The sequence below is a fragment of the Apostichopus japonicus genome, chromosome 4 (genome assembly GCF_037975245.1).
Source record: "Apostichopus japonicus isolate 1M-3 chromosome 4, ASM3797524v1, whole genome shotgun sequence".
NCBI lineage: Eukaryota > Metazoa > Echinodermata > Holothuroidea > Aspidochirotida > Stichopodidae > Apostichopus > Apostichopus japonicus.
Window position 1 is genome coordinate 4730984 of NC_092564.1, and position 23534 is coordinate 4754517.

Below are 23534 nucleotides of genomic sequence, written 5' to 3' on the forward strand. Positions count from 1 at the left end.
TGATCACATGACTACAGTTATTCTTTACATACTTCGGGGAAGAGCTATTTCGATCTGCGTGGGCGTATGGGCTAATATAGCAGTAGTTCTTCAGACAGGCCTATAGACTAAAGGCTAGCTTGAGTACAGTGGCGTCGAGAACCAAGATTGGGTCCCCGGTGTCATTAACGTCACCGTGTCCCCCAAGTTTTATTTTAATTTTAATATGTAATTAAAAATGCATTTATGAGACTACATTATTGTTTGTCCCATATTTCCCCTGGCCACCAAATTGAAACTTGGCACCGAGGATGTATATTTTCACGAATTTTAAAATGTTTTAAAAGGCAATTGCTTTTATTATTAAAAGAATTTAGCAAACCAATTGCCTCTAAATGTAAGCTTTCTAAAGTCTTGTTTTTATGGGGAAGTCAGTATCTCCACTGTGTTCCTTTTGCAAAATTGACGTGGAGTCAATCGAGCATCTTTTTGGGGACTGCTACGTAACGGCAAATTTTATCCTTAATGTCGAAATGCGTTTCTAAAATAAGCAATTTTTATTCTCCAAACAAGATATCTTTTTCGGTTTGGCAACGTTTACTGTCACCCTTACAACTGTTTAATTATCCACCTGAAGTATTATATTTTCGTATGCAAGACAAGTAACACCGAGCCAAATATCGATGATTTCTTTTATAAATTTAAATTTGTTTTGAGAGTTGAAAGCTTAAATTATTTTAAGCGAAAGCAGCCCCGGAAAAATATAGTTAATTTTTCGGAGCTTAGAAACGCCTTTTCATTTTGCCATAACTTGTTTACGTAGATGTCGTAGATTGTGTATTGCAATTGGTTTCTATTGCTGTCTGCTGCCATTAACTGATATTAACTGCAGATGCTTGAATATATAACAGACCATGCAATTTTTGTTTTTGCAATGTATAATTTTAATGTCAACCATGTTTAGTGATCCTGAATACACATGGAGGAGGAAAAATAATAATAAAGTTTTGTTTTATTTTTTTTCTGTATAGTTACTGAACACATATAGCCTACGTCGAAACAGGGTACCGGTACTTAATCATTATGATGAAGTTTCATATGAGAATTTTTGCATAGATCTCTAGGAGAACTTTTGACAATGTATACACTCAATAGTTACAGTTTACATTCACGATTAAAGTCGAAATTTTGAGAAATAATTATTATATATCAAGATAGATGGAGGTAAAGTAGTCAGCATTTGGGGATAAAAAGTTAAATTTTCAATATTCAATAATATTCCATATTAGGAAAGACTCCCAACCGACACTACTGTTTGTTTCATCACTTGTCACAGCTTCCTACTCCCCCCATCCCTCGTCAAGTTATTCCCTGCTCGGCTTAGAAAATAACATAGCAGTGAGAGAGGGAAAGTCCTGAGGGTGCACGGCAATAAAATATCTGTACAGATTTGAACACATGTGACCATGACTGGAAATCAAGCTGATTTTTAATGTTGAAGAACGTATCGCGTTATATATATAATTATAAGTTCATAACATTTAAAAGAGAGAAAATATCATCATTTTAGGGACGATAAACCCATATAATATTGCCGTTGACTTTTCACATTAAATAAATTAAAGTGGTCTCTAAGCGATTGTAGGTGTTTTCGCTAGCTTCAAGTTATCTCTCACTGGATAGCATATATGTTGTTCATTCACGGTACCTTCAATATACTATATTATATACTATGTATATGTTCTTAGCTAGGAAAGCCTAATTTTCTGGTCACCAAATCCGAACCTCTTCACTCTGGTAGATATATATAGATATATATATATAAATATAAATATATATATATATATTTATATTTATATATATATATACATATATATATATATTTATATATATATATATATATATATATATATATATATATATATATATATATATATATATATATATATATATATATATTAACCGACCATCATTTTGTCAAAAGTCGTTTACATTAGTCAGATCAGATTATAAAGAATCTTTAAGGTGGTACAATTGTTTTTATCATTTTATGTTATACAACGTAAACATTCGTAGCTTTTCTGCAAAAAGATAACTTTGTAACATTTGGTATACCTATATCATAATTTAAATGTTGATTTATTGATAATAAGTAAAGTTGAAGATATATTTACAATTTCCATATTTACAAGACGATTCTGACAATTTCAATTGCATTTAAACGTTTCTATCAATACTGAGATTGTAACACACAAGTTGTTTCTCATTTACATTTTTCCAATCCAAAGCGTTATAAATGGTATTTCTCATTTTTCGGAGCAAATGTCTCTCGCAATCAATTCCTTCATGATTTCGTTGCTCCCAGTATAAATCGGATACACTTTAGTTGCAGCAAACGCTCGGGCTATTGGATACTCCCACATATAACCCCATCCTCCATGCAGCTGTACACACTCACCAGCAACTCGAGTAGCAAGGTCCGTTGTCCTAGCAACAGATAAAAATAACTTTTATAAAGGAGAGAAATATTTCAGGTCTCACATTAAGAAATAACGTAAATCAAACCCTTGACCGAATTCAAAGAACGGAACATTTCTCCGTGATATAAATAGGATCATTTCTTCGTGAAATAAGTATAGTATACTTAATGCAGTATCGATTAATTTATACCTCGTTCTTCTCGACGCGCTGAGGACAGTTCGATTCCCTAGATATTATTAGTTTCAAATTTCTCTTTGTTTTTGTTGATGTCTATCCTTGTTTTTTTTTTTTTTTTTTTTGCATTTGACATGTTTGTATTTGTATTTTGTCTGTATTCGCCTTTTTTGGAGAGCAAAGTTTTAACCCATATACAGCTATTGGGTCGCTCCTATTTGGCATTCGTGTGTGTTTATGCGTGTGTGTATGTTCGTGTTAGTGTTATTGTGTGTTTATGTCTATGTTTTCATTTGCGCTTTTTGATTACTTTGGATTGTCGTGTTTATTTCATTTCATTTCGTTTAGTTTTGATTTATTATGTGTTGTTTCGTTTATTCTGGTTTTGTCAGTTTGTCATGCTTACCGTTCTTCTTCTTTAGACTTACCAATATTTTAGCATTGAAACAGTTGCATTGTCGAGTCTATTCTCGCAGTACATTTGAAGACATTTATCAGCGAATGTTCTGGTGATACAGATCTCTGTCTTCATTTCCGCCATGCGATGCTGAATAGTCTAAAAAATGGCAAAAGTAAATATGTAAAAGGATCATAGGTCATCTCATCAATTGTGACGTCAGTTCTCTCTATTTTTCGAATACCGTTGTGTTCGCTATTGCTGTGGAATACAACCTGTAGGTACATATCTGTTAAACGATTTATTCACTTGTAGATGGGTCTGTACAACTTTTCGACTTAATTTGTCTTGAATGGTTGTTTGAACACTAGTAAGGCATCCTTCGCCAACTTGGAATAGACAGCAAACGTTTGGTCACCTTTAAATTAAGGCGTTCCATTTACATGTACGAACTCCCTGGTCCCCTCCCCCACGCCCCACGCCCCACGCCCCACGCCCCCAAGTATGGCCGGATAACACATTACAATAGTATTTTTTAATATTATTATAGAAAATATATAGAAATATGATTTATATTTAACTCCATAAGTTTCATTATCTGTTTTTATCTGTTTTACCAACAATGTTGAAACTGGTAGAGCTTCGTATCAACATTTTTGTCATCGCTCAAGTGTGCATGAACAGCAATATAGTCCTACTTCGGTACTCTGTACACATGTTCTTACGACACACGTTCAACATGGTTATCCCAAACGTGGTGTATTTACCTGCAGCTTTGACAAAGTCTTTCCAAACGCTTTTCTCTTCGTTACATACTCCCTAGTCATTTCGAACATACATTCAGAGTGGGCTTGGACACCCAGAGATAAAATAAGACGTTCTCTCGGTAACTGGTTCATGAGGAAGTAAAACCCTTTGTTCAAGTTGTTTGCGCCTCCCAATAACGCCTCCTTTGGCAAGCGTACGTCTTCAAAAAACAGCTCAGCAGTGTCCTGTAATTATTCAATATTAAAACATAATGGAATTAAGAGCCATTTCATGAAGCTTTCTTTGCACGAAATTACGATTAAGAGGGAAATAAAACAAAAGTTGTCTTTCCATAAATACATGGGGCCTATAAAGAATGCATGGACTTTAATCTAAGGCATTGCGTAACTTGTCACACACGTGACACCCCAAACCCCATAAATTCAGTGTTTAAAAATGCAAATTAATGTTAAGATGCAACTTGCAAGGCCTGGGGAGTGCCATTTCCAGCGATCTGGGAAGCATTTTCTGACAAAATGTTCGTGCACGCTACGCGCCAACCCATGGTGGCGCTCCTCTTAGATAGTGGGCATAATCGTGAAAGGGTCCCTAACCTATTCTGGCCCCGGGCCTCCCACAAGCTAAATCCTGCCCTGAGTATATGGGCCGTTATCAGTTCCAGACATACCGCTGATCTTTGTCCAATCTTCTTCAAGGGCTTGCCTTTATGAAATCCCGGTGTATCTGCATCCACAAGAAATAGAGATATTCCATGCGCTTGCCGTTTTGCAGCAAGATCAGTAATAGCGACGACAACCGCCATGTCGCATAAATACCCATTCGTAATAAACACCTTAGCAGAAAAGAAAACAATTACCATATGAAATTGTTCAGATGCAAAATTATTTTCGACCGATGAAAGAGAGACATATTAGCAATTCAAACTCATGGTGGAACTTGCATTCAATCGGAACAGTAAAGTTGACTTGCAGCAAACGGGTATGTTGCTATGGGGCTTTGTTAGGTACAATATGTATAACGTATTAACAACAGGTATCAGGAGTGTCAAATACTGATCATTCCTAGAAAGGCCAACTTGACAATAGAAAATGTTGAAAGTTTTATGATACCTTATTGCCGTTTAATATCCAGTCATCTCCATCTCGTTTAGCTGTCGTCTTTATTCCTTGGAGGTCGCTGGAGAAAGTATAAAGTAGAAGAAAGGCCGTACGGTTATACTGACAAATTTATGTGGGCCGATAATAATTTACAACATATCTTTGTAAACACTGACGTGTTTTAACTTATAGAGAGAGAGATGTATGGGAAACCTTTTAATGTCAGATAAAGTACATTGTTTATGCATGCGTCGACCTGTTCTGTTGGGATGGTACGGTACGTTTAGATGGCGCTCTTGCAATTCAAACATAGATCAATTTATGTTCAAGCATCATTGTAGTCGATTGCCACAACGAGTTTAAAATATATTCAATCTGAACTGAAGTCGCGTGGAAACCAAATTGAATTGTTACAACTTTTCGCAATTTCGGTACTTCTAATAATCGCTGTTGTGTTGTGCATATGATATATCACAATATTTGCTATTATTAAGCGCTTTATTATCGTTACGCTCTACGATATTTCACCAAGCTAGAAAAAATGTGCGATCGTTTCAAGATCATAGAACTAGGAGTAACGAACTTTGCTGACTTTTTTTTTCAGAACAGACTGATACGCTAACAGCACATTATGACATGATTTCTTAAAGAAATCACCAAACATTGATCATGATGTCATTGATACATCATACAAGGATCAAATGGTTTGGCTTAGAAACATATCTTATGTCTCAGTTGTAACTTACCTTGCTGAGTTCTGTTTATAAGTTTGTAAAGCAAAAAGAAAAGTATAAAATAGCATTCATGAATATTTAGAGATATGTAGGTTTACAAAAGATGAGATCGGAAATTACTGTCAAACTATATTAAGTTATATACCTCCCAGCCTGAGGTTCAGTCATTGCGATGGCTCCTATGATCGTCCCAGCAGCCATCCCGGGTACGTATTTTTCTTGCTGTTCTGGCGTTCCATACTCTACTACATATGGCATGATAATGTCATTATGTAACTGCCAACCGCTCGTACCAGCGTCGTTAGAGTAACCTCTTCGAGATGACGAGGAGAGATAAAACGAAAACAAAATAACTGTCAACAAAAACGCTGCCAATATGTTTACAGACAGTATATAAACACTGCAGTAGTTCAAAGTGACTGGTGTTTGTATAGTGTATTCCTTAGACACAGCACATGTATACATAGTTAATTTTCTGCAAACTGAGGATATGACGTCACAGTATGGCTGTGATTGGTAATTGAGAGATTGAGAGGGTGACCCAAATCTTCACCTTTTTAATTTGAGCGACCCTCCTCCAGTGGTGGAAATTGTGACCAGGGAAGGGGTATACGTGGCGGTGGCATTTCCTCACCCTTTGAGACATTTTTATATGGTTAAAAGGGTCCTTAAGTACAAACTGAATGTTTATATTTTGCAGAATTGAAGTAAATTCTGTTTAAGAGTATTCCACTTTCCCCCACAAATATTAGCAATTTGTCTTTCAAACTTTGTGGACCCTCCGAATCCGATTAGGTCACAAAATATGTTTATCTGTAAAAGAAAAAAGAAGGAAAATGAGTTCCACCCCCCCCCCCCCACCCCCAAAGAAATGATGTAAACTTACTGCTCTTCTGGAAAGATGGCGGCATACTTAAAATCACCACCTACTCCTCCCATTTCAGCTGGTGCTGAAATTCCTAACATTCCCGCTGCTCCTAACTTAGCCCATAGCTCCCTGTCTACATGTCCTTGCTCTTCGTATCTGTGAGAGAAACGAATACATTTCATGAAGACGTCTTCGTTTTGAAAAGGCATGGCTGCCAACAGGCATTGCCATTAACATGTCACGCATGACATTTTAAGCTAATCTATAAGCCTAGATAAATCCTATTGACTTTTCTAACAGAAAATATTTCCCTGGGTAAAAAAGGACTTTTATTAAAATAGCTGGTTTCGACCTGTTGTTTGTTGCGCAATGCTGTGATTAAAATTTAAACACGTCTGCAGTAAGGTAAACGCTAAGGTTGGGTTCCATTGCCATGTTCAACTTATATGATAGCCTAACTTTGGCAAGAGCAAACGTCGTAAACTCAACAGGTTTAGCTTTGTCAATTTCACTGGAAAAAGAATATCTATGGAAGGAAATGTATATTTGTTTGAGCGACTGTAAAATAACTTAACAAATTCGAGGCACTATAACGTCCCGTGAAAAGTTATTACTATAAAAACTAATTATCATAGCTACATATGTTAAACGATAGGTCGTTCCTTCCATCCTTAGGCAACGTTGACGATGAAATAACTTTTGATCATTTTTTAACCATGTTAAAGCATTGCAATATAAAGGAAAGTGTCATTTGCCTCACCTCATTTGGTTTGGCAAAATTTCTTCTTGGAAAAATTTCCTTATTGACCGGCGAAAGATGTCATGTTCTTCAGTAAATACATCTCTTGTACCAATTTCCATCATATTTTCAACTTGACCAGGTTCTGGTCTCCTAAAACAATTAAGTTAAAACAAAGAAGAACAAAAATTCTCAAATGAGATAAATTGGTTGTCAAACCGTAATTCGGTAATTGCATGCATTGTTTATGTTAACCATCAACAATAAAAAAAAAATAAAAAAAATAGAACGACTGACGGAAATCGGATTGTGAACTTGATTAAATATAAATCTAGGTCTGCAAGGAACTTCCTAATACCCATAAAAAATGGGATTAATTCATATTTTCAAGTATAATTGCAATGCATATAATGTAACATTGCTTAGTAGCATGTGGGAGTTTCTCCCAGGATACTTTCGAAATGTCAACAAGGACAGAGCCTGGGTACAAAATTCCAGATAACTTGATTCCCTCTCAACGCCAACCCCCTTTACATTGAGACTATCAACATAGTGATCATCATGACGGTTTCAAGTGCTGTAGAACTTGAAAAGTATTGTATATGAATATCCTGTATAAAGCTCTCACGACCTAAGACGTTACAAGATATTTACATACAGAAAACATCCTCCTCTCCTAACCCTGAAAAGTCCAACTTGTAAACAAAGACACGATCCATTTATTTACCATGGTTTGGGCGATTCTTCATTTTCTGTCGTCGAGTTATTATTGTGTTGATACCTGTGAGAAACAGGGAGGAAAGACTGCGTAATGGACACATTTAGAGTGAAGTGAAGTCAGTGTCATAACGATTTAACTTGTGGGCCCGTGGCCAAGGATTAGATGCGGCCCTCTAAGCGAACTGCTAACGACGGCCAAAAAAAGATGGAGCCCCTAAAGCTAGCGAAGCGAGAAATGACATCCCTTCCCACATCTTCTTGGTGATACTGAATCTGTCAGTTTTTTTAATGAAATTTGCTCTCTGAACCATTTAAAGTGCGGCTCTGCCTGGCCTCTCAATCACTTGTCATTAGAACCGATGGAGCCTGCTACTGTAGGAATCTTGTATATGGCGGGCAAAGGCTCCTGAGTAGCGTTATAAGTACATATATATACGCATGGAAACAGTGGGCATACAAGTAGCATTTAAAAAAAAATCATTTATTTCTCTCATTTTTTTAAAGAAATCCTTAGGGCTAAGGAGCAATAGGGCAATCGTTTATTAATTTGTATCATTGTTATTCGGTAACACGTAAATACTTTGTAAAGTATAAGACAAAGGAAAACTGCAAAGTCTTATCAAAGTCTTATCTTCCAGGTCTCACAAGTTCATCATTAATCTTACACGTGATATTTGTTGTATTTGTCCAACCTCTTGAACTTTGATAACGGTATCGCAAAGCTAATATAAACTTACGTCATATCTTGCAGCAAAAATAAAATAAAACAACAACAAAATAATTTGTGTGAATCGAAGAGTTCTTTGTGGACACATAATATTGATACATATCTTCACGAACACAAAGACATAAACAGCACAATTGTCATTAAACTAGCTATGATACAATTGAAAACTAGCTATGCTACAATTGTCATTAAACTAGCTATGATAACGCCATAGAATTGATCATTCATTTAAGCTAGTTCTGAATAGTGTTTGGTTTCAGTCTTTGCGAATGTCTGCTCTAAATGTAGCGAGTAGGGTTGCAGGGTGGAAGAAAGATATTCTTTCAGTCCTTAAAATACTGAATTGTTTTTAAAAGAAATATTACACATATCGTTTAACACTATATGAAACCAGCTATATATGACTTTACGAGCGTCTTTGATTGTAGGAAAGTTGTGACGTAGGAAGCAAAACGTGGGATTTTTGTCATTACCTAATGCATCTTTCAAAATTCACGATAAATGCTTTTAAAAAAAGGAGAGAAAACATCGCTACGTAATTTGACCTATTAGCCAAAGTAAAACAAATAAAATTGAGTTCTGTATGAAAATTATTAATCTAACGTACAAAATTCGAATTACGTATCCATATGATTTTAACGCAAATTCAATCACTGGACATTAAAGAGCTTGTATCCATTATGACTTTAACAAATATGACATGTTAACTTTCTGATCGATTGAAAGATTGAAAAGTTTCTTCTCTGTAACTTAATGGACAGACTTCCTTACACAATTATAACAAGTAATATAAAACAGTACAAATTGTTACAGCGTGTACACGTATGTATGTATTGTATGTAATTTAGATCCTCCTGCAAGCAGGAACTCGCGAAGAAGCCATCATTGCCTTATCAAGCCGCAAGCTGACCGAAGTCAGTCTCTTAGATTCATATTTAACGTCCATGATTATCAATTGTCAATTGTCAACAACTCTGTAACTGGACGACATACATTAATCTTGAAGTGACTCGAACTCGGGACCTTATGATTGGAAGGCACCGGCGTTAGCGGGGCACCGACGTAGGCACCGACACCGCAAGGCACCGACGTACAGCGACACACAACGAGAAATAACGACGTAGACACGACACACGAAGACCAACAACGAAGTTGGCAACGACAAACGACAGCAGAGGTTAAACAACACACGAAGGCACACAGAGACACATGACGACACACACAGACACACGACGACTCACACACGACACACGACAACAATACATGCGTCAACGTACAACGACGTAAAGTGACGTACAACGAACCATTTAGTCCGCCAATCACCAGGATTCTGAGTGGTACTAACCTTGAGAAGTATTGGAGACAAACAGCCGGGTTCCTGATGCATCTTGCTGGAACTTTTGAGAATAATGCCAACGAAACCATTTTGTTCAGTTGCATATTTACAGATATATTGTGCATTGAATGGTCAAGACTATACTGTTGACCAATTGGTAAGACGGTCCCATCTTATTAAGCTTAACTTTGACTTGACTCAAGAGAAACGCTGACCTGAGCAGTGGTCAATCTAATATGGACAAAGTAAATAGTGACAACTGTTGTGGTTAGAAATCCGGTCAAATTTCTGTATTTATTATTTACAAATTGATTTGATAAAAACGGATAAGATATCCTATAGACCTTTAGCAGTTTGAAGTTTTATTTTGCCGGATATCAAAACAAGCAACACAGCGATTTAAAGTCAGATTCTTAACATCGAGCTTAACACGGGTAAGTGCTTGTTTCCTTTTTGGAAATTTATATAAATTTGAAACGAAATGTTACCAATGAAAACGAGGAGGAGCATGATATGGCTTAGTTGGTCAAGTGTGTTTAGATATCTGTATTTAAGTGTACATGGACATGGATATTAGAGTGCACATAATATGAACACACACATATTCAAGTGTACGTGTACCAGTTCGTGTTGTGTACAACGGGGTCGGGGAATGTGATCATGCCCCCTCCTCGTCCATCGTCAGTCGGGTGAAAATGGTCCAGTTTAGGAAATTGTAACATTCAGTAGAGGAAGAATCAGACCACTCACTCCTTTAGGTGTCCACCCCGCTGTATAACCTCCCACATAATTTAAGGATATTTAGTAGCACAACCTTGCACTTAGACCTAAGTATAGGCCTAATATATGGTCTAGATATGTCTCTGGAAGAACCATTTGACGTCTAAGCGTCTGATTTTGATATATCTATATCTATATCTATATATATATATACAGGAACAGCCATTTGTCGAGTTTCATTGTTTTTAATCACACAACGTTCATTTTTCTGTACAGATGTCTCTCGCGATCAGTTCTTTCATAACTTCGCTGGTTCCTCCATATATCGTGTTAACCTTTGCTGACGTACATGCCCTTGAGATAGGATGCTCCAACATGTATCCCCAACCCCCGTGCAATTGTAAACATTCACTGGCCACTAGAAACTACAGTGGTCTCTAAGCGCTTGTAGGTGTTTTCGCTAGCTTCAAGCTATCTCTCACTTCATAGCTTATATGTTGTTCATTCACGGCACATTCAATATACTATACCATATACCATGAATATACTTAACTAGGAAAGCCTAATTTTGTGGTCACTAAATCCGAACCCAGTCTCTTTGGTAGATTGGGATTTTCGTACGACGTTCCTCAAAGACAGAGTATACTAAAATTATTACTAAAATTATAATAATCCTATTTTCACACCACATACTCTTTCAATCAAGTAGTTTACATTAAGTTCAAATAACAAAAGAAACGTGTCCCCCCCCCCCCCCAGCTGGCCAAATGTCTCACGGTTTTCGACAAATTTTACTCTCTGGCCCAATCAAATCTTAGGTTGTGCTAACTTACATAACTCAATGACGTATTTTGATATAGAATTTCAGCCACACTGCAGGACGGCAGGACACAGTAAATAAGCAGTAATACTAAAGGGTTGTGCATTCTATGGATAGGCTGCCAGTTCATTACACAGAGCGGGCAAAGCAAAATTAGTACAAAAAATAAATAATAAGCCTAAACATATTAACGGCTCATTTTGTTAACACATTTGAGCTTAAGCATAGCTGGTCATATTTAGCAGTATTACTGTTTATATATAAGTGTAGTATTAGTAAGAAGTATTGCTTGATATGTAACGTTTCTATCAATACTGAGATTGTAACACACAAGTTGTTTCTCATTTACAGTTTTGTTAATCCAAAGCGTTATAAATGGTATTTCTCATTTTTCGGAGCAAATGTCTCTCGCTATCAATTCCTTCATGATTTCGTTGCTCCCAGCATAAATCGGATACACTTTAGTTGCAGCAAACGCTCGGGCTATTGGATACTCCCACATATAACCCCATCCTCCATGCAGCTGTACACACTCACCAGCAACTCGAGTAGCAAGGTCCGTTGTCCTATGAGACAGATTTAAAAAAAAAAGTTAATAAAAGAGAGAAATATTTCAGGTCTCACATTAAGAAATGACGTAAATCAAACCCTTAGTGACCGTTTTATAGTGTGTTTATGTCTGTGTTTTCATTTGTGCTTTTATTACTTTGGATTGTCTTCAATTCATTTTTTTTATCTTTCCGTATTGTATTTTTTTCTTTATTTTTTCTTTAAGTAAAAAGAAATCTTTAGACTTACCAGTATTTTAGCATTGAAGCACTTGCATTGTCGAGTCTATTCTCGCAGTACATTTGAAGACATTTATCAGTGAATGTTCTGGTGATACAGATCTCTGTCTTCATTTCGGCCATGCGATGCTGAATAGTCTGAAAAAATGGCAAAAAGTATGGCAAATAGTTACAGGGTCATAGGTCATCTCATCAATTGTGACGTCAATTCTTTATTTTTTTTCGAATGCCGTTGTGTTCGATATTGCTGTGGTATACAACCTGTAGGTACTACGTACACACCTGTTGTATTCACTTGTAGATGAGTCTACCTGTTCAGCTGGATTTGTCTTGAATGACTTTGTGAACACTAGTAATGCATCCTTCGCCAACTTGAACTTGGATTACACAGGAAACACCTTTAAATTAAGGCGTTAAATTTACATGTACGAACTCCTTGTTGCCCCTTCCCCATCGTCCCCCTACTCAAATAACACATTACAATATTGAAACCTTTTTATTACTATCACATAAATCTGATTTATATATAACTCCATGAGTTTCATTAAACTCGTTATCAATTCTAATGCATAGCCAATACACATTAAAACTAGTATAGTAACCAATGATTTGGAGGCAATTTATCTATGTTTTCCAACAATAGCGAAACTGGTAAACGTTCATAATACAATCTTTGTCATCGCTTAAGTGTGAATGAACAGCAATCAGAATCTTATGTGCTTACGACACGTTCAAAATTGTTATTCCAAAACGTAGTGTACTTACCTGCAGCTTTGACAAAGTCTTTCCAAACGCTTTTCTCTTCGTAACATAATCCCTAGTCATTTCGAACATACATTCAGAGTGGGCTTGGACACTCAGAGATAAAATAAGACGTTCTCTCGGTAACTGGTCCATGAGAAAGTAGAACCCTTTGTTCAAGTTGTTTGCGCCTCCCAATAACGCCTCCTTTGGCAAGCGTACGTCTTCGAAGAACAGCTCAGCAGTGTCCTGTAATTATTCAATATTAAAACATCATGGAATTAAGAGCTTTTATGAAGCTTTCTTCGCACGAAATTACAATAAAGAGGGAAATAAAAATCATCCACCCTACAGAATAAAATATATAAATAAATATAAAAGCAAGAAAAACACCAACAAGTTGTTACTGGAAGAAAAGATGTCTTCTACCACAATTAGTCTCAAGAACATAAAAATAGTCCAAATGTTTTTCATATTAATGATAGATATCCCGAGAAGTGCAAAACAACACTTTACCAAAGCATCGTCGTAACTGATTAACAGGTTGACATGAAAATGACATTTTAAATTTACTACAAGCCGCCCATCCCCCACCCCCATCACCCCATTTGTTTTTAACAAAATGGAACTCTCTCTCAGTCTATATATCTATATATCAGTGGCGAATGGGCTTATTACGTGGTTAAGTACTTCAGTATATGGGATGTTAGCAGTTACAGACATACCGCTGATCGTTGTCCAATCTTCTTCAAGGGCTTGCCTTTATGGAATCCCGGTGTATCTGCATCCACAAGAAATAGAGATATTCCATGCGCTTTCCGTTTTGCAGCAAGATCAGTAATAGCGACGACAACCACCATGTCGCATAAATAGCCATTCGAAATAAACACCTTAAAAGAAAAGAAACAATAACCAAATGAAAAGAATTTGTTTAGAGGCAAAATTATTTTCGACCGATGAAAGAGAGACATATTAACAATTAAATCTCATGGTGGAACTTGCATTCAATCGGAACAGTAAAGTTGACTTGCATCAAACAGGTATCTATATGAGGCTTTGTTCGATGCGATATGCGTTACGTATTACCAACAGGTATCGGGAGTGTCAAATGCTGATCATTCCTAGAAAGGCCAACTTGACAATAGAAAATGCTGAAAGTTTTATGATACCTTATTGCCATTTAATATCCAGTCATCTCCATCTCGTTTAGCTGTCGTCTTTATTCCTTGGAGGTCGCTGGAGAATGTATGAAATAGAAGAAAGGCTGTACGATTATACTGACAAATTTATGTGGGCCGATAATAATTTACAACATATCATCATAAACACTGACGTGTATTACTTATATAGAGAGAGAGAGATGTACGAGAAACCTTTTTTAAAGTCAGAAAAAGTACATTGTCTATTCATGCGTCAACCTGTTCTGTTGGGATGGTACGGTATCTCTAAGGTGTATACGTTTAGAGGGCGCTCTTGCAATTCAAACATAGATCAATTTATGTTCAAGCATCATTGTAGTCGATTGACACAACGAGTCTAAAGTATATTGAATCTGAACTAAAGTCGCGTGGAAACCAAATTGAATTGTTACAACTTTTCGCAATTTCGGTACTTCTAATAATCGCTGTTGTGTTGTGCAAATGATATAACACAATATTTGCCATTGTAAAGCGCTTTATTAACGGTACGCTTATTCTACGATATTTCACCAAGCTAGAAAAAATGTGCGATCGTTTCAAGATCATAAAACTAGGAGTAACGAACTTTGCTGACTTTTTTCAGAACAGACTGTTACGCTAACTTGACGTTATGACATGATTCCTTAAAGAAATAACCAAAAATCGTGCATGATGTCATTGATACATCATACAATGATCAAATGATTTGGCTTAAAACATACCTTATGTCTCAGTTGTAAATTACCCTGCTGAGTTCTGTTTATAAATTTGTAAAGTAAAAGGAAACGTATAAAATAACATTCAGGAATATTCAGAAATATGTAGATTTACAAAGGCTGGACCCGCAATTACTGTCAAACTATATTAATTTATATACCTCCCAGCCTGAGGTTCAGTCATTGCGAGGGCTCCTATGATCGTCCCAGCAGCCATCCCGGGTACGTATTTTTCTTGCTGTTCTGGCGTTCCATACTCTACTACATATGGCATGATAATGTCATTATGAAACTGCCAACCGTTTGTACCAGCGTCGTTAGAGTAACCTCTTCGAGGTGACGAGGAGAGATAAAACGAAAACAAAATAATTGTCAACAAAAGCGCTGCCAATATGTATACAGAGAGTATGTAAACACTGTAGTAGTTCAAAGTGTATGGTGTTTGTATAGTGTATTCCATAGAACCAGCACATGTATACATTATTAATTTTCTGCAAACTGAGGATATGATGTCACAGTATGGTTGTGATTGGTAATTTTGATAAAATGCATGACATAGGTGGAAATTATTATAAATTCACGGGTTTTGCATGCAGAAATCTTCTTGAATTATTGAGCTAGATTCCTTACTGCAGTCTCTTCTTTCATGATCTCTATGATTTTTTTAATTGCTGCTTAATTAATACATATATAATTACAACCGTTTCTCATCATTCGCTTTAACATGGTTAAATTGGTAAGCTTAAGCTGTAGGTGTATTGCTACTAAACACTATTTGAAATATGACCTGGGATATCATGCTAAATATGTAGATTACAAATGTCACAAGGACCTGGTATTCAAACCTATTTTTGGCGGAGAGGGGGGGGGGTGGGAGAGGGTGACCCAAATCTGCAACTTCTTAATTTGAGAGACCCTCCTCCAGTGGTGGAAATTTCAAGGGGAAGGGGTATACGTGGAGGTGGTATTCCCCCCCCCCCCCCCCTTTGAGACATTTTTATATGGTTAAGGGTCCTTAGGTACAAACTGAATGTTGATATTTGCAACATTTGAAGTAACCTCTGTTTAAGAGTTTTCCACTTTTCACCACAAATATTAGCAATTTGTCTTTCAAATTTTGTGGACCCTCCGAATCCGATTAGGTCACAAAATATTTTTATCTGTAAAAGAAAAAAAGAAGGAAAAATGAGTTCCACCCCCCCCCCACCCCCAAAGAAATGATGTAAACTTACTGCTCTTCTGGAAAGATGGCGGCATACTTAAAATCACCACCTACTCCTCCCATTTCAGCTGGTGCTGAAATTCCTAACATTCCGGCTGCTCCTAACTTAGCCCATAGCTCCCTGTCTACATGTCCTTGCTCTTCGTATCTTTGAGAGAAACGAATCAAATTCACAAAGACGTCATCGTTGTGAAAAGGCATGGCTGCCAACAGACATGTCACGCATGACATTTAAGCTAATCTATAAGCCTAGATAAATGCTATTGACTTTTCGAACAGAAAATATTTCACTGAGTAAAAAAGGACTTTTATTAAAGTAGCTGGTTGTTATTTGTTGCGCAATGGTGTGATTAAAAAAATTTAAACACGTCTGCAGTAAGATAAACGGGTTCCATTGCCATTGTCAACTTATATGCTAGCTTGTTTAACTAACTTTGGCAAGAGCAACATGTCGCAAACTCAACAGGTAGCTTTGTCAATTACACTAGAAAGAGTATATCTTATATCTATGAAAGGAGATGTATATTTGTTTGTGCGACTGTAAAACAGCTAACCAAATGCGAGGCACTATATATAACGTCCCGTAAAAAGGTATTACTATAAAAACAATTTATCATAGCTATATAAGCTAGACGTTAGGTCGTTTCTTCCATGCTATACCAACGTTAACTATGAAATCATTTGAAATCATTTTTTAACCGTGCAAAGTTATTCCAACATAAAGGAGAGTGTCATTTTCTTCACCTCATTTGGTTTGGCAAAATTTCTTCTTGGAAAAATTTCCGTATTGACCGGCGAAAGATGTCATGTTCTTCTGTAAATACATCTCTTGTACCAATTTCCATCATATTTTCAACTTGACCTGGTTCTGGTCTCCTAAAACAATTAGGTTGAAGCAAAGAAGAAAAAATATTCTCAAATGAGATGAAATTGGTTGTCAAACCATAATTCGGTAATTGCATCCAGTGTTTATGGTCACCATCAACAGTAAAACAAAATAGAACGATTGAGTAAAATCGGATTGTGAACTTGATTAAATATAAAGCTATAGGTCTGCAAGGAACTTTCTAACACCCATACAAAATTGAGATTAACTCATATTTTCAAGTATAGTTGCAATGCATATAATGTAACATTGCTTAGTAGCATATGGGAGTTTCTCCCAGGATCCTTTCGAAATGTCACCCAGGACAGAGCCTGGGTACAAAATGCCTAATAACTTGATTCCCTCTCAACGCCAACTCCCTTTACATTGAGACTATCAATATTGTGATCATGACGGTGTCAAGAGCTGTAGAACTTGAAAAGTACTGTTTATGAATATCCTGTATAATGCTCTCACGACCTAAGACGTTATAAGATATTTACATACATAGGCGTAGGAGCCTCATTTGATTTGGGGGGGCTGTAACGACTTGCCCGAAAAATATAACCAAAATTTTTTCGCGCGCTCCGCGAGCGTTCCACATGTTAATATGCATATCATATAGGCATCCATCAGTTATTACATCACCTGCCAATAACATAAAATCATTTTCCGTGTTATTACCCTTCCATATTGGTTAGAACTATTGGGGAAGTCGTTACAACAATGATGATAATAATAATAATAATATAAGTTTAACCATTGAAAAACACATTGCAAATTCTTCTTCTTTCAGTAGGTGCCAGTGGCGGAGCTAGGGGTATTGGTCAGGGGGGGGGGGGAGAATGGTCTGTAGGGGTGCTTTTGACACTAAGCGGAGCGCCACCACAGGTTGGCGCGGAGCGTACAGAAATTTTTTGAGTAAAGATACTCCCTAGATCGCCGGAAATGACCCTTTCCGGGCCTTGCTAATTTGCAGATAAACGAAGACTAAATAGGTGTCATCGCCATTTGTCAGAAAATTGCACCAACAAAATGTGACAAATGTCAATAGGTATTTGAGAGCGCAATAAAAAAGTCAATAATCGCGAATAAGTAAAAAGTGGTAAAAAGCTGAAAAGGGCGCCAGCAATCCATTTGAGTTCGTCAGGGGGGCATCCGCCCCTTTGACTGTATGGACGCTCCGCCACTGGTAGGTGCCCGCAAAATTCTCAGCATATTGCCCAAATTTTCAACAAAAAAATTGAAAAAAAAATGCAAATTATTATTCTTTCAGTAGGTGCCCGAAAAAAATACTCAGCATATTGCCCGAATTTTCACCAAAACATTTGAAAAACACATTGCAAATTATTCTTCTTTCAGTAGGTGCTCGAAAAATTCTCAGCATATTGCCCGAATTTTTACCAAAAAATTGAAAAACACATTGCAAATTATTATTCTTTCAGTATATGCCCGAATAATTCTCAGCATATTGCCGAATTTTCACCCCCCAAAAAAATGAAAAACACATTGCAAATTATTATTCTTCCAGTAGGTACCCGAAAAATTCTCAGCATATTGCCCGAATTTTCACCAAAAAATTTGGTTGGGGGGGGGGGGCTGCAGCCCCCCGCCTCCTACGCCTATGTTTACATAAAGGGAACGTTCTCCTCTCCTAACCCTGAAAAGTCCAAATTATATACAAAGACATGATCCACTTTCTTTACCATGTTTTGGGTGATTCTTCATTTTCTGTCGTCGAGTTATCATTGTGTTGATACCTGTGAGAAACAGGAAGGAATGATTGCGTAATGGACAAATTCAGAGTGAGGTGTAGTCAGCGTCATAACGATTTAACTTGTGGGCCCGGGGCCAAGAATTAGATGCGGCCCTCAAAGCAAACTGCTCACAGCGGCCAAGGAAAAATCGAACCCCTAAAAGCGAGCAAAGCGAGAAATGATATTCCGATCTCACATCTTCTTGGTGATACAGAATCTGTCAGTTTTTTAACGAAATTTGCTCTCTGCACATTTTTTTAGTGCGGCTCTGCCTGGCCTCAAGCCCTTGTTTTAAGCCGATGGAGCCTGCTACTGCAGGAATCGTGTATATGGCGGGCAAAGGCTCCCGAATAGCGTCATAAATACGTATGCGTATGGAAACAGTAGGCACGCGAGTCTCGTTATAAAAACTCATTTATTTTTCTCATTTTTTAAGTTCCTAGGTCAAAGGAGCAATAGGGCAACAGTTTATTATTTTTTATCATTGTTATTCGGTAACACGTAAATACTTCGTAAAGTATAAGACAAAGGAAAACTGCAAAGTCTTTTCAAAGTCTTATCTTCCAGGTCTCACAAGTTCATTAATAATCTTACACGTGATATTTGTTGTATTTGTCCAACCTCTTGAACTTTGATAACGGTATCGCAAAGCTAATATAAACTTACGTCATATCTTGCAGCAAAATATAAATAGAAACAAAATAATTTGTGTGAATCGAACAGTCCTCTGTGGATACATAACAATGATACAGATCTTCACAAACACATAGACATAAACAGCACAATTGTTATTAAACTAGCTATGATACAATTGTCATTAAACTAGCTATGATACAATTGTTATTAAACTAACTATGATACAATTGTCATTAAACTAGCTATGATACAATTGTCATTAAGGAGTGTTAGCTCAGTGGTTAACGCCGGTGCCTTCCAATCAGGTCCCCGGTTCGAGTCACTCCAAGATTAATGTATGTCGTCCAGTTAAAGAGTTGTTGACAATTGACAATTCATAATCATGGACGTTAAATATGAATGTAAGAGACTGACTTCGGTCAGCTTGCGGCTTTGATAAGCCAATGAGGCTTCTTCGCAAGTTCCTGCTTGCAGGAGGATCTAAAATACATACATACACATACATACATTAAACTAGCTATGATAACGCTGTAGAATTGATTATTCATATAAGCTTATTCTGAATAGTGTTTGGATTCAGTCTTTGCGAATGTCTGCTCTAAATGTAGCGAGCAAGGTTGTAGAGTGGAAGAAAGATATTATAAGCCAATGAGGCTTCTTCGCGAGTTCCTGCTTGCAGGAGGATCTAAAATACATACATACACATACATACATTAAACAAGCTATGATAACGCTGTAGAATTGATCATTCATTTAAGCTTATTCTGAATAGTGTTTGGATTCAGTCTTTGCGAATGTCTACTCAAGCAAGGTTGTAGAGTGGAAGAAAGATATTCTTTAATATAAATATTACACGCCTTTTAACACTATATGAAACCAATTACATATGACTTTACGAGCACTTCTTTGATTGTAGGAAAGTTGTGACGTAGGAAACAAAACTTGCGATTATCGTCATAACCTAAGATATCTTTCAAAATTCACGATATATGCTTTTATAAAAAGGAGAGAAAACGTCGCTATCGTAATTTGACCCTATTAGCCAAAATAAAACATGTAAAATTAAGCTCTGTGTGAAATTAGCAATTTAACGTACAAAATTCGAATTACGTATCCATGTGATTTAAATGTAAATTCAATCCCTGGACATTAAAGAGCTTGTATCCATTATGAATTTAACAAATATGACATGTCAACTTGAAAGTTTGAAAGTTTCTTCTCTATATCTTAGTGGGCAGACTTCCATACAAAATAATAAAAAGTTATATAAAGCAGTACAACTTGTTACAGCGTATACACGTATGTATGTATTGTATGTATTTTAGATCCTCCTGCAAGCAGGAACTCGCGAAGAAGCCATCATTGCCTTATCAAGCCGCAAGCTGACCGAAGTCAGTCTCTTAGATTCATATTTAACGTCCATGATTATCAATTGTCAGATGTCAACAACTCTGTAACTGGACGACATACATTAATCTTGGAGTGACTCGAACTCGGGACCTTATGATTGGAAGGCACCGGCGTTAGCGGGGCACCGACGTAGGCACCGACACCGCAAGGCACCGACGTACAGCGACATACAACGAGAAATAACGACGTAGAAACGACACACTAAGACCAACAACGAAGTTGGCAACGACAAACGACAGCAGAGGTTAAACAACACACGACGGCACACACAGACACACGACGACTCACACACGCCACACGACGACAATACGGGCGTCAACGTACAACGACGTACAGTGACGTACAACGAACCATTCAGTCCGCCAACCCCCGGGATTCTGAGTGGTACTAACCTTGAGAAGGATTGGATGTAAACAGTCGGGTTCCTGATGCATCTTGCTGGAACTTTTGAGAATAACGCCAACGAAACCATTTTGTACAGCTTCAAATAGATATATTGTGCATTGTGAATGGTCAAGATTATACTGTTTACCAATTGGTAAGACAGTCCCATCTTATTGAGCTGAACTTTGACTTGATTCAAGAAAAGCGCTGACCTGAGCAGTGGTTAATCTACTATAGAAAAGTAAATAGTGACAACTGTTGTGGTTAGAAATCCGGTCAAATTTCTGTATTTATTTTTTACAAATTGATTTGATAAAAACGGATTAGATATTTTATAGACCTTTAGCAGTTTGAAGTTTGATTTTGCCGGATATCAAAACAAGCAACACAGCGATTCAAAGTCAGATTCTTAACATCGAGCTTAACACGGGTAAGTGCTTGTTTCCTTTTTGGAAATTTATATAAATTTTCAACGAAATGTTACCAATGAAAACGAGGAGGAGCATGATATGGCTAAACTGGTCAAGTGTGTATAGGTATCTGTATTTAAGTGTACATGGACATTAGAGTGCACATAATATGAACACACACATATTCAAGTGTACGTGTACCAGTTCGTGGTGTGTACAAGGGGGTCGGGGAAGGTGGTCATCCCCACTCCCCGTCCATCGTCAGTCGGGTGAAAATGGTTCAGTTTAGGAAATTGTAACATTCACTAGAGGAAGAATCAGACCACTCACTCCTTTAGGTGTCCACCCCGCTGCATAACCTCCCACATAATTTAAGGATATTTAGTAGCTCAACCTTGCACTTAGACCTTATATATATATATATATATATATATATATATATATATATATATATATATATATATATATATATATATATATATATATATATTGGTACTAGATGAGACTAGTGGAACACTAGTAGTTGTAACTCGGAGTTTCACGCTTTGTAGCGATCTTCAGACAACTCAAGAACATATATTCCGCTCTGTCCAATGGACATAGAGCACTCTGCGCCAAGATAGACGCCAACCTACTCTATATATATATATATATATATATATATATATATATATATATATATATATATATATATATATATATATATATATATATATATAGGTTGTGCGGATAACATAACCTGGAATAACATCTTTGATTGTGGAAACAAGGAGCAATCCGGGAGAAACAGTTATCGGCTATATGGCGAATTTTGAATGAACTATGTTACAATGACACATATAATCGAATCCTTCAATGTTGCTCAAAGATATGTGTACGTGGCTACAACTCATTCCTTCCCAAATGTAATGCAAATGATTATTTATTGACAGAGGTTATGCAAATGCGTGTGGAACCGCATGGGGTATTCACAGTGATATTGTAATGCCGTATATAGCAGAGTATGGGACTCCCGAACAGATAGAAAAATTCATGCCTGCTGCTGGGACAAATATCGGAGCAATCGCAATAACAGAACCAGGCGCTGGAAGGTAAAGTACGCAGAATATTATACATTACATGCTATGTTTATGTGTATATATGTATATAGACATTGATAGCCTATATATGTATATAGCCTATATATGTCTATAGCCTATATATGTATGTAGCCTTCTTCCTAGTTTGAAAAATGAAGGAAAATGTGAAGCCACCTGACACATATAGTTTACGTTTTACTAATTGTTTTGCACAATTTGCAACCCAAAGTTTAGTACCGGTCTGTTCACACCTTCTACTGATGAATGATGACACTAACGCCATGCAGATATATATATATATATATATATATATATATATATATAGATATATCTATATATATATATATATATGTATATATATATATATAGATATAGATATATCTGCCGTGCTACTGTGCTTCAGGAACGGCCATTTTGTCGAGTATCATTGGTTTGAATCACACAACGTTCATTTTTCTGCATAGATGTCTCTTGCGATCAGTTCTTTCATAACTTCGCTGGTTCCTCCATATATCGTGTTTACCTTTGCTGACGTTGATGCCATCACGATGAGATACTCCAACATGTATCCTCAACCCCCGTGCAATTGTAAACATTCACTGGCCACTAGAAACTACAGTGGTCTCTTAGCGCTTGTAGGTGTTTTCGCTAGCTTCAGGCTATCTCTCACTTCATAGCTTATATGTTGTTCATTCACGGCACATTCAATATACTATACCATATACCATGAATATTCTTAACTAGGAAAGCCTAATTTTGTGGTCACTAAATCCGAACCTCCTCTCTTT

At 36.8% G+C, this 23534-nt stretch overlaps 3 protein-coding genes across 6 annotated transcripts in view; 1 reads left to right on the plus strand and 2 right to left on the minus strand.

The window, feature by feature from the left end:
* Positions 1-1771, plus strand: part of LOC139966218 (long-chain specific acyl-CoA dehydrogenase, mitochondrial-like) — a 19678-nt gene extending 17907 nt beyond the window's left edge. For all 4 annotated transcript variants that reach the window (XM_071969026.1, XM_071969027.1, XM_071969028.1 and 1 more), the window contains one exon: positions 1-1771. This exon is cut by the window's left edge and continues 299 nt beyond it. The gene's annotated coding sequence lies outside the window, so the exon portion shown is untranslated.
* A 335-nt stretch (positions 1772-2106) lies between these two features.
* Positions 2107-10145, minus strand: LOC139966223 (long-chain specific acyl-CoA dehydrogenase, mitochondrial-like). Its single transcript, XM_071969034.1, has 10 exons — positions 10030-10145; positions 7965-8018; positions 7259-7390; positions 6517-6654; positions 5776-5943; positions 4909-4975; positions 4467-4631; positions 3799-4023; positions 3063-3190; positions 2107-2466 (listed from the first exon to the last, which is right to left on the minus strand). Exons 1-10 carry the CDS (start codon positions 10143-10145, stop codon positions 2286-2288), a joined length of 1374 nt encoding a protein of 457 aa, XP_071825135.1. The 3' UTR covers positions 2107-2285.
* On the minus strand, positions 9781-21426 carry LOC139966222 (long-chain specific acyl-CoA dehydrogenase, mitochondrial-like). The gene is made up of 10 exons (XM_071969033.1): positions 21266-21426; positions 18777-18830; positions 16950-17081; positions 16216-16353; positions 15145-15312; positions 14259-14325; positions 13815-13979; positions 13114-13338; positions 12359-12486; positions 9781-12126 (listed from the first exon to the last, which is right to left on the minus strand). Exons 1-10 carry the CDS (start codon positions 21424-21426, stop codon positions 11946-11948), a joined length of 1419 nt encoding a protein of 472 aa, XP_071825134.1. The 3' UTR covers positions 9781-11945.
* Positions 21427-23534: the final 2108 nt, after the last annotated feature.

Coding starts and splice junctions, on each gene's coding strand:
- LOC139966223 (XM_071969034.1), bottom strand. CDS start 10,145: ATGCACAATATATCTGTAAATATGCAACTGAACAAAATGGTTTCGTTG. Junction 8,019..10,029: donor TGTCTCCAATACTTCTCAAG/GTTAGTACCACT, acceptor TGTTTCTCACAG/GTATCAACACAATAATAACT. Junction 7,391..7,964: donor GAAGAATCGCCCAAACCATG/GTAAATAAATGG, acceptor TAATTGTTTTAG/GAGACCAGAACCTGGTCAAG.
- LOC139966222 (XM_071969033.1), bottom strand. CDS start 21,426: ATGGGACTGTCTTACCAATTGGTAAACAGTATAATCTTGACCATTCAC. Junction 18,831..21,265: donor TACATCCAATCCTTCTCAAG/GTTAGTACCACT, acceptor TGTTTCTCACAG/GTATCAACACAATGATAACT. Junction 12,127..12,358: donor GCTTCAATGCTAAAATACTG/GTAAGTCTAAAG, acceptor TCTGTCTCATAG/GACAACGGACCTTGCTACTC.